The sequence below is a fragment of the Galleria mellonella genome, unplaced genomic scaffold, assembly GCF_026898425.1.
Source record: "Galleria mellonella isolate WM207_F2 unplaced genomic scaffold, CSIRO_AGI_GalMel_v1 utg150, whole genome shotgun sequence".
NCBI lineage: Eukaryota > Metazoa > Arthropoda > Insecta > Lepidoptera > Pyralidae > Galleria > Galleria mellonella.
The window spans coordinates 1221485-1233949 of NW_026442002.1; the positions used below are offsets into that span (position 1 = coordinate 1221485).

At 37.7% G+C, this 12465-nt stretch overlaps 1 protein-coding gene across 4 annotated transcripts in view; it reads right to left on the reverse strand.

The window, feature by feature from the left end:
- LOC113513772 (signal transducer and activator of transcription 5B) overlaps window positions 1-12465 on the reverse strand; it is a 50165-nt gene that overhangs the window by 36070 nt on the left and 1630 nt on the right. For 2 of the 4 annotated variants that reach the window (XM_052892083.1, XM_052892086.1), the window contains exons 2-8: window positions 6431-6470; window positions 5635-5692; window positions 4467-4543; window positions 3899-4048; window positions 3190-3313; window positions 2041-2161; window positions 1047-1153 (exon numbers count right to left, since the gene is read on the reverse strand). In XM_052892083.1, coding sequence (XP_052748043.1) covers window positions 1047-1153; window positions 2041-2161; window positions 3190-3313; window positions 3899-4048; window positions 4467-4543; window positions 5635-5685 — 630 coding nt within the window. In that variant the 5' untranslated portion in view covers window positions 5686-5692; window positions 6431-6470. The other 2 variants (XM_052892085.1, XM_052892084.1) reach the window with 2 other exon arrangements.

Sequence of the window (12465 nt, forward strand, 5' to 3'; positions counted from 1 at the left end):
TGGTGATAATCCGATACCGGTCGCATCGCACGGCTAAAAGGTCGTTTTACCACACAAGAGAGTGCTGTCGCATCGCACCTGAGCGCAACTATGTTCAGATTGATAAAAAAAAAAAAAGTAATATGGCGTTGGCGCGAAAAAGTGATAATGGGTTGTTAGCAGCAATATGCTCTGTTTTGTGTATTTATTTTATAATAAAGGACATATAAGTGAAGTTCATAGTTTCATAATAAGACTAAGTTTCTATTAATGGAATAACTGATATGTGTGTCATGGACATGTGAAGTACCCGACATCACGCCACCCTATTCAAATACAACATTTGTGCGTGCTCCGGTGCCTGTGAGGATCCTTAGCTGCGCCGTGGAGAAAGACAGCAAACCCAGGAGACAGGTGAACCAGCACATCAAAGAGGTACGATTAATTTAAGTTGTTGCGAACGGCATACCGGTCTAGGAAAGTCATTGTTAACCGCCCTCTCTGCCGACCCCTTGGACTTTTAGTTTTTCGCCCATACACTCGTAATGAGCTCTCGTGGGCTTGACAAAGTGATACAGCCTTCACAATGTAATGGGTGGCTGTAATGGGTGGATCGAAATGAGAGTTAAGTCCCTTTTCAGGAGGACACTGAACGTAAAGATCGCCATGATTGTGGGGATGGGGCCCTAAGAAGAATGGGTATTAAAGTTGTCAACATAAGGATAGAGGCGTATATGTACGGATAGAGGCGTGTATGTACGGATAAAGGCGTGCATGTAAGTATAGAGGTGTGTGAATGAGTATAGAGGCGTGTGTACGAGTATAGAGGCGTGCATGTAAGAATAGAGGCGTTTATGTGAGTATAGAGACGTGCATGAGAGTATAGAGGCGTGTATGCGAATATAGAGACGTGCATGCGAGTATAGAGGCGTGTATATAAGAATAGAAGCGTGTATGTGGGTATAGAGACGTGTGTGTGAGTATAGAGGCGCATATGCAAAGATATAGGCGTGTACGTAAAGATAGAGGCATGAATGTGAGTATAGAGACAAATATGACGTCCTCACCATAATGTTGAGTTTCCTCTCCATCTCCTCGATCTGGAGTCGCAGGCACGCCTCGAAATCTCGTCTCTCGGTCGTCATCGGCGATTGTTGGAGGTAGCTCATGTGACCTGTACATTGCGATGGTTACACTAAACCGTTTGGCGACGCTGACGATGGTGATGAATCCTGACCGTTTTCAATACAGCAACCGCTGTGACTGCATGGTTGTGGTACACTAATGACTCGCCCGGGCTTTACATGGGTAGATAGAAATATATAACCTGTGTTACTGGCTGATAATATAGCTTTGTATAGGTGAAAGAATTCTTAAAATCGATTGAGTAGTTTTTGAGTTCTGGATGAACAAACAAACCTTCCTTCTTCTTTATAATATTAATATGGACTAGCGCCTCACACCGGCTTTGCAGGATTTTTTTTAAATAATACATAACCCATGGTTTTCATTGGTAATGTAGCTTTGTATAGGTGATAGATTTTTTTAAATTGGTTTACTAGTTTCTAAGTTAATCTATTACAAACAAACGAACATACAAAAATCAAATCATTCCTATTTATAATATAATCTTTTTTCAAATAGATTACAGCCTATTTTATGCGCTCTTAATGTATATATTTATACAAGTGAAAGAATTTTTAAAATTGATTTTTTAAGATAGATAAAATTTTAAATATGTTATTTTATGCAATGGCCCACATGATTGAAAGTGGTAACCATCGCCTATACACATGAACTGTACCATGGACATATCATGGCAGTGAATTTACAGGGTACAGAGGAATAACATCCGAGTCCTCAGGAATTGCAACGCATGGGGGGTATCATGGGCGAAACAGTATACTCTATTATGTCCATGGTACCGCTCATGTCTATAGGCGACGGTTACCACATTCCATCAGGTGGACCGTCAGCTTGTTTGCCATTCTAAGTTGTATAAAAAAAAGTCAGTTTTTATGGAGCATAATGTGTTATTGCCGTTCTCAAGTAGCTGCTCACCCTTCTTCTTGACACACTCGTGGTACTCGAGCGAGAACGACTCCATGTTGGCGTTCCAGTTGTTGATCTCCTTGCCGACCAGGCTCACCTTCTGCTGCACAGTCCGCAGCCCAGTCAGCAGCTGTGCACGGACATTCACATTAAAGCTACCTATTAAATCATTTATTTTGTAATAAAATAAATATATCATCATCATCTTCCTACCCTTATTCCAATCATTTGTGGTCGGCGTAATATGATTTTATCCATATTACAAAAAGATTTGGTTTTTAGTTTTACGACCGGCCACCTGCCTGACGTCAACCCTCTTTGGGAATGCATTTGTTGGTGGTTTAAAATAAATAGATAATAAGAGATAAATAAATTATTCATCGTCATCATCATACCAGCCTTTAACTGTCCACTGCTGAACATAAGCCTCCCCCTTGGGGGGTTTTGCCAGTAGTTGCCACGCTTGACAGGCGGACTGGCAACCGCAGTCAGGCTTTAGAGGTGTTTTAAGAGGGACGCTGCTGCCCATCCCTCGCCCTCCCTTAGCCAACCACAAGAAAGGAAACGGTGGCACATTCTATGCGATTTAGTATATGAGGTACCACACGACTATCGTAGCTTACTATTTTTTTTTGATGGGTGAAAATAGAATGGTAAGGCAGGCGAGGTAGGGGTCTCGGGGCATACCCCATTGACCCAGCTTCAACTCCGAACGCTACCACCTCCGGGTCAATTGGTTTTAAGCCGAGCACTGGTGGTATGTGTATATCGGCGTGTCATTCTCTTCTTCTTTCCTGAGGGTGGCGATGTGGGAGGGTCCTCCCTCTCTTCTCTTTTGTATTTTTTTTTATATATTACAAAATGGTCTCTTTTCTTCCCTCTCGCCCGTTCCCAATAATCAATATAAAAGGTAATAATAATAATAACTTTATTGTAGCTAAAAATGGGGTACACAGTTTATTATACAGTGATTACTACACTAGGCTCGCAGGCCTGTACCGTAATAGTCAGTGAGTGGCTAATTAAGTTAATTCATATTTATTGCCATTTACAGTCCGGTTCTTGTACAATTTTATCATTTAGGCAACTAAGCATGTGCGCAACTAGATGGCGCTGTGTGTTGTATGTCCAATGTAAAGGTAGGTATCATCCACTTACTTCGCTGTATTTCCTCTCCGTTTGCGGCGGCGACACGTACTGCGTTCCCATCGCCTTCTGTATTAGCGCCAGCTCCCGAGTGAGGCATTGTCGCATATAGTTGAATAACTCTTGAGGCGCGTGGCTGCAGACGAACATAGTTATTCCTATTAGTGTTACAAATCCCTACATAAATACCATTATAACGATGCCCACAGTCATATTTTATCATCGCACTGTACGCCATCTACAGGGAATTCATCCTTACACGTTTGAACCTAAATGATCACGTATGTTGCGGTTTCAAAGAAATTTTCTCTGCTCCTCCCTGAAACTCCCTGCCGAGGTTTTCTCTTAAGACTACATGGTATTTACAAGAGCAGTACCATGGACATAACAGAGTATACTATTTCGCCCATGATACCCCCCATGCGTTGCCATTCCTGGGGACTCAGGTGTTATTCCTCCGTACCCAGTAAATTCACGCCATATCCCACCCTTCAAACCGAAACACAGCCATGCAAACACAACTGCTTCCCGGTTGAAACACGAATGGGACAGAGGTAACCAAGCAATCGACTTTTGTACAAAGTCTCCCTCTGGTAGGATTTAACAGAGGTTTCGAAGCTTGTAAGCGTTTGAGGTCCACAGGCGAACTGCGTCACTTGTTTTTCTATTTGGCATTTTTGTATGAAGTGTATGGGCTGTATGGGGTACGCATTTCACTCACCCGTACTGCATCTGTATGTTCTTGGCCGCCTCCAGAAGCTTCATCTTGGTGACGAACATATCTGGGGTGTGCAGCATGTCGGCGTGCGTGCTGATCTCGTGCACCAGCTCGTCCACGAAGAACTGCTGCTGCTCCTCCGACTCCACATTCCTGAACGGGATAGAAACAGTTTTTCTTTTTATATATATATATATATGACAATGATAGAGGGCAAAAGAAGAAGAGGAAGACCGAGGATTAACTACATGGGACAGATAAAGGAAATACTAGGTGTCATGTCGTATAGAGAGATAAAGGATATGGCCTGGGATAGAGCTGGCTGGAGGAAGATGCATGGCACCAGTGAGAGATGATAGGTGACGATGAAAAAGGTCAGTTAGCACATCGTAATGAAAACACCAGAAATTCAGCACGATGGTTTCCAGCGGGGACCACGTGGAAGTAGACCTGACAGGGTATATTACTAGCAATGGTGATTAACGTCCCCATTCCGCAAAAGTGTACACCTGTGCGGAGCCGGGACGGGCCGCTAGTAAATAAATAAAATGAAATATAATCGTATACTCACCACACTCTGTTCTCAATCCATAACGCCAAACAGTGGCGAACTTCGATGGGGAAAGTGTCTCTGTAAATGGAGCGTACCTGGAATAATATGAAAAAATAGATAAATAGATATATAATTCATTTACATTACTTACAGCAAACAAATAACAACAGACATTAAAAAAAAAAGGAAAGAGTATATATTGAGAGAAGAATATATATATATATATATATATATATATATATATATATATATATATATATATATATATATAGTCCTCCATCATTCTTTTATATATATATTATATATAAAATTCTCGTGTCACGGTGTTTGTTACCAAACACCTCCGAAACGGCTTTACCGATTTTTATGAAATTTTGTGTGCATATTGGGTAGGTCTGAGAATCGGCCAACATCTATTTTTCATACCCCTCAATGATAAGGGTGACCCTCCCCAAAAATATTTATTTTTTATTTCATTAACAAATTTTTTCATTTTTATTTTATTATGATTTAGCATTGAAAAATACATACAACCTCAAATTTTCACCGTTTTACGATCAACCCCTGTCTTTTGATCGCGATTTTTATATTTCGCAATAAGTGGTAAAACAACGTTTACGGGGTCAGCTAGTATATACATATACATAAAAAATATTAATTCCCTCTCGCGCCACCTGCCCACTTCTATCTGTTCTCCTTTAACCAAAGGTTGCCTGTAAGAGATCGCCCTAGCGATAAGACCGCCTTTTGTACCTTTATGTGTATATTTTAATCTGTACTCCATGCTAGTGTATTTCACTTGAATTGTTTTTATGTCATTGTTTATTTTTATGTTTTTGGTGACAATAAAGAGTTAAATAAATAAATAAATATTGTTGCATCCTAATAAAAAAATCTGAACTAGATGCAAGTGTCTTGTAATTTTTACTTCAAATTAATTATACTTAAATGGTATACTCTGTTATGTCCATGACAGAGTGTTTACGAAATTTTTACCTATATAATTATTACCTATTACTAGGCGACGTGCTGAAAAAGGGCCAAATTAAAAGTACCCGTAACCGGCGAGCGTGTATGAAAAGATTGATGATCGTTTGAATCGAAGCATTTGGCGTTCCATTGTTTCTGCCTAACCTAATGGGAGACAGGCGTGACAGACATGTATGTATGTATGTATAATTATTACCTCTTGCAAGCACTCCGGCGGGAGCTGTTGAGCCCTGGCCCAGAGCGACATCTTGCTTCTGAAATTAACAAATACTCAACTATCATGTTTCACAAGACGAAAACAAATAACAATTGTGGCAAAACCAGTTATTTTATAGAAAAAAAAAACGTCACCAGAGGGAGACTTTGTACAAAAGTCGTTTGCTTGACTACCTCTGTCTCATTCGTGTTTCTACCGTGAAGCAGTTGTGTTTGCATGGCTGTGTTTCGGTTTGAAGGGTGGGATATGGCGTAAATTTACAGGGTACAGAGGAATAACACCTGAGTCCTCAGGAATTACAACACATGGGGCGGTATCATGGGCGATTCAGTATACACAAACAAACAAGTAGTCAAACAAGCTGACGGCCCATCTGATGGAAAATGGTAACCGTCGCCTATAGACATGAGCAATACCATGGGCATAACAGAGTTTACTCTTTCGCCCATGATACCGCCCCATGCGTTGCCATTCCTGAGGACTCAACTGTTATTCCTATGTACCCTGTAAATTCACTGCCATATCCCACCCTTCAAACCGAAACACGGCCATGCAAACACAACTGCTTCACGGTAGAAACACGAATGGGACAGAGGTAGTCAAGCAAACGAATTTTGTACAAAGTCTCCCTCTGGTAAGTCCACCAAATGTACATACAATATTACATTTTTATATTTTAATATATTATTTTTTCGATTACCTGGTACTTCTACAAGATAAAGTTCTTTTGTACATTACTACATCCACAGTTGAACACACACACATACACACTCACCAAATTGTATTAACTGAGGTCTTGCAATCCTTATGTTTGTCTGAAACAAAAAAAAAACAAATTTTATTAACTGGTAACAAACACAAAGAAATATCAACCGAATAAACGATAAAAAATTTCTGTGAGATCACTGCCAGCTGGTAGGGTACGTAGGAGACTTGCTGCATTTCCACGCTGAATAGCAATGGAAATGCGTTGATTGAAAAATATAGGCCAGAACTGAACTGAACTTGATATTCACAACGATATTCACTCTGTATTCATGGCTAAATTAAAATGTTGATGTACCTCGCCATTGCATTATATTTATTTATAATTTATAATAATTTAATTACAATTCCCATTATTTATATTATATTATTATTCATATTGTTAATATCTTTACTCATATAATGACATTTAATAATTTAATTCTATTTTAATGTTTATCAAACACAAGGCATGCTGTGGTCGCCTATAAATGTAAGAACAGTTAGATCTAATCTACCAGTGTATTGTATTGAAATGTTTCGCTGTATCTTATGTGGGTGATCCTATAAATAAATAAAGACATTTTTTGAAGTCGGTTTAAAACAAAAGTTAGGAGTGAAATTGCCGGGTATGAAGGTGCAACAACGCAGTCCTCAAAAATGGCATTAGAGAACGCATAAAGAGTCCCAGTATTATTTGGCCATAGTACTGCTCATGTCTATAGGCTGCGGTTTTGCTTGCTGGAAGAGATTGTTGGTAATGGGTACTGAGAATCCCATTGCTAGCAATATACCCAACCAGGTCGACCTCCACGCGGTTCCCCCTGGAAACTATCATGGTTAATTCCTGTTGAATTCATCATGATGGGCTAACTGGCCTGTTTTCATTCTCATCTATCACCCTTCACTGGTGCTCTGCCAGCGTATACCGTTAAAAAACTACCCCCCCACCCCTCAATAGGGGAAAGCCTCTGTTCAGCAGTAGACATTTAATGACTGATAAGACGACTATGATTTGGGGCTGTTAATTTCCATTGCTAATCTACTATTAATTGACGTGCATTTGTTACCAATTTAGGCATTGATAATATGGATACCGATTCGATATCTTAATAAGGGGTGGGGGATGGTGGTGGGCTCTTCATCCTACACAAGCTCACTATGCCCTACTCTTTCCAAGCACGTCTACTTGGTGGCAGGAGCATGATCTAAACATACTTAGACGACTTCTTTAGTCACCTTCTACTGGAGGAGAAGGGATTGTTAATAATGAAGACTAAGGGCCCCATTGCTGGCAATATGGCTGGCAAAGTGGTCCCGGCATAGAATAGGCCACCCCTTCCTAACTCGTGGGCGTAGAGGCGACTAAGAGAGGGCGAGGGATGGGCAGCAGCGTCCCTCTTAAAACATCTTTACTCTAAAAAGCCTAACTGCGATTGCCAACCTGCATGCCAATCTTAGCGACTACTGGCAAAACCCTCAAAAAGGAGGCTTATGTTCAGCAGTGAACAATTAAAAGTCGATGATGATGATGAAATAAATAATAATTTGATATTATTTACAATAATTAGATAGTGGATTTAGTGATGGGCAGAGAAAGACCTAAAAACATATTTATTTATTTATTTATAGCAAGGCAACAGATTACAAAATAATAAATTTATAAAATAAATATTACATAAAACAGCATTCAATTTGTACTCCAATAACTGCTCTGCATAACATTCTTTATTAGAAGCATTAAAAAAAAATGACGGCTATAAATTTAAGGTAACAAATTGGCAGCCTTAATGTAACGTTGCAAGAATTGTTGGAAAATATCAAGCTCCTTGCATACATTGTTATATTTTCTGCACATGCGGATAATTGGATACATGGATGGATTGTCTGGAAGACGATACGACCAGAATGGGAGTGAGCGCGGAGAATATGAGAATGGGAGAGAAAAACATATTACGCCTACCACAAATATTAATTGGGATAAGGGTAGGAAGATGACGATGAATTCGACAGTGAGTTAAAGAATTTATCTATATATATATATATATATATATATATATATATATATATATATATATATATATATATATATATATATATATATATATATATATATATATATATATATATATATAGATATAGATCTCTTCCAGTCAACCCAGTACAGTAAGAAAGCATTTCGTTAGCAGGCAGATGAAGTACTACAACTATTAATACATAAACAAATATACAATTATACATACCTTTTATATTTATAAATGACGTAATTGTTACTAGATTTTAATTCAACCAATAAGACTCCACTGATCAATTAGTGTAGCCCTAATCAATCACTAATAGCTTTGTCAATTAATTTACAATCACCAATCTGGTGATATCAGATTTTTATTCAAATTAACAATATAAAATGACAAATAAAATATTTACAGCAAGGTAAACTTTCTTCAATGCGTATACGTGCGCTCCAAAGCTTCGTATAGTATAGAATGATAATAGAGTGACGCGGAACACGTGCGCACCGCTCTAATGCTACACTTGAACTAAGCACTGAAGCGACGCGCCGGCGAAAAGAATTAGTGTCTTACCCGCACTAAAAAGAGGTACTATACTGTAAGCCAATCAAAGACCTTACCGCCATTGTCTTATGCCATTGTTACATTAAAAAAATAAATCTAATATTTGTTGGTTGTCAGTTGCCACGCTTGGCAATTATTAACAACCGCAGTTAGGTTTTAGAGATGTTTAAGAGGGACGCTGATGCCCATCCCTCGCCATCACTTACGACACCCACAGGACAGGAAGGGATGGTCCATTCTATGCTGGGACAACACAACCATTTAGATTTTGTGTGCATCTGTAATTAGTATAAATGCAAGATGCAAGTCTTATATATAAATTAAAATTTATATCTGTAATTTATATCATTTTAAAATAAAAAAAAAAATAAAAAATCCTGAGGACTACGGTGTTACGTCTGCCATACACTTGTAATCTCACTGACATGTCCCATCCCTTCAAAATAAAAAAAAGACGTTCCATATAGAGCATATTCCTTTTTAAAAGGCCGGCAGCACACCTGCAATGCCGTAGGTGTTGTGGGTGATCATGGGCGGCGGTAGTCACTTACCATCAGGTGAGCCGCATGCTCGTTTGCCCCGTGTTGTAAAAAAAAAAAATTCAAAATTGACATTCTAGACTCCATAATGTAGAAATTTTTTGCTAAAACAGTCCATATTACATCTAATAACAAGGAATTACATAGAAGGAATGATAAAATTAAAACTGTAAATCATACGGTTGCCTCTTTTCTTCTTATGCAAATATAATTAGTAAAAAGAGGACGAAAGATACACCATCATAGAAAATGTTTCATATGTCAATTATTTGTCAATGACAAATTTTACATTACTAGATTATATATTCGACACAGTTTATGTAGAAAGTATGCAAGCAGGTTGCATCTGAATTTGGTAGGGTTATACGGCCGTATAACATTTTCTACACACTAACCTGCTATGAATTGACAATTTTATTACTCCTTCTACGTAATTCCTTATTCTGAGTATTACATAGCGTCTGCAATTAAATATGGCGGATAAGAAAAAAAAAAATTTGAAAGATTGTTGTAAAATAACATTATCAGTTGAATAGATAAGGTGTAGTAATGCCATGCTTATCTGGAGATACATAGAAATTCCAAGAAATAAAATTACATATATAGAATTTATGTGTAATTTTGAGAAATAAACTTTATCAATGTGGATATATATTAATAATTAATAATATGAGCCCGCCTATAGACAAGAAGCCAGATATGACAGTTTTTTTTTAATAGGTGAAAATAGAATGGTAACACTGCCTGTGCTATGAATACTATGGCGGGGGGGGGGAAAGGGATTGTTAGCAATGGAGTTTGACAGCCCCATTGCTAGCAATATGCCTTATTATAATATGCTAACTGGCCTGTTTTCATTCTCATCTATTACCCTTCACTGGTGCTCCGCCAGCGTATCCAGTCAGCATTGGCGGGATTACCATACCATTTTCACCCATCAAATAAAAAAAACAAACAATTGTCTATAAAAGCTGATATAAAAATACTAATTTATGTATTTATCAACCTGTGCAAAGCCGGGGTGGATAACTATATTATAATTTAGTTATTAATTATATTAATCATCATCATCATCACCATAGCGTCATAGTCGTAGAATACAGACAGATCTATATATGTAATGTTTGTCAAATCTGTCAGTATTCTACGACTATGACAATATCAGCCTTTAACTGTCCACTGCTAGACAAAAGCCTCCCCCTTGGGAAGGTTTTGCCAGTAGTAGCCACACTTGGCAGGAAAGTTGGCAAGCACAGTTAGGGCTTTAGTAATTTCTAACAAGAACGCTGCTACCTATCCCTCTTCCATTAACTTCCCTCAGTTGCCTCTTACAACACTCACAGGAAAGGAAGGGGCGGCGCATATCAGAGGGAGACTATATACAAAAGTAGATTGCTTGGGTACCTCTGTCCCATTCATGTTTCAATCATAAAGCAGTTGTGTTTGCATGGCTGTGTTTCGGTTTGAAGGGTGGGATATGGCATTGAATTTACTGGGTACAGAGGAATAACACCTGAGAATGGCAATGCATGGGGGGTATCATGGGCGAAACAGTATACTCTGTTATGTCCATGGTACTGCTCATGTGTATAGGCGATGGTTACCACTTTCCATCAGGTGGACCGTCAGCTTGTTTGCCATTCTAAGTTGTATAAAAAAAAAATCTATAACGGGACCTACAAGGCGAAATATTCGCCGAAATTTCGGGGCCGAATGAAACACAAATTCGATGTTAAAATTACATAATAATACCTTTTAAAAATATTTAAAATGTTAAAATATCCATCCTTTGGACTATTATGGTAGAGTTTATGACGAACGACATGTTAATCTCTATTTATTTGGCCTATTTATGTATAAACAAAACAAGAAATTGAGTCTGAAAATTAAGAAATTTCATTTCATGGTAGAGTCCCATGTCGACCTCCACTTAAACCCTATAATCTACTGTGATTAATTTCTAGTATATTTGTCATGATGAGCCGCCTAACTTGACTACAAACTCAAAAATAAAACAGCCACAGTTACTATTACATGTTTATTTATTTAAAAAAATCACTAATATAACAATAATTACGTGATTATGACAGACAAAAACATAATTTTGTTGTAACATACATCAGAAACGATTAAGGAAAAATTGCGTTTAAACAATAATACATTCATAGAAATAAATTAAATATGCACATACAAAATAAAGCTCATCATAACACAACAAAATTCAGTTTCCCTACACAATATTATTACGATAAAAGTGTACTCACGCCATTGAAATATTCCCACGATGTAGAAAACACTAATTGACACACTAATTAATAAATTATTAACAAATTTAATAACATAGTCCTTGAAGATAAATCCGAACGATCAAATAAAAATCATAAAACAAATAAAAAAATTTTTTTTTTTTTTTACATCTAATAATTTCAAGTGCGTCGTCGTTTAACCAGACAGCCACTTGTTGTTTTATCCTATCGCCGGGGTATCAAACCGTTTACCTGTATCGAGCGAACGTCCGCTCCGTAACAAATTCCCGTAGCGATTTCCAAGAATTTTGACGTTTAAACACACGCGCGCACACACACACACACATAAAAAGCAGACATGACATGATGCGAGTGCAAATAGGGACGTACAGAAACGAAATGCATCGACAAATCTAAAAATAATTAAAATAACAATAAGTATCGAATAGAAAGGTATTCTAGAGACGAGAATTTGGTACGTTTTTTCGAGCTGTACGTTTTTATCAAAAAGCATTAAAAAAAACTTTACCCTTTATGTTTTTATCAATTATCTATTAACGTCTAAACACGACACGAAAAAATTAAGAATTATAAGTTATAGGCTAGTAAAGTAAAGGTAAAAATGGGCGTGACAGGGTTGCCACGATTCCAACCTTTCTAGACAAATAAAAAAGAAATTAAAATATTCTTATTTTTTTTTTACAA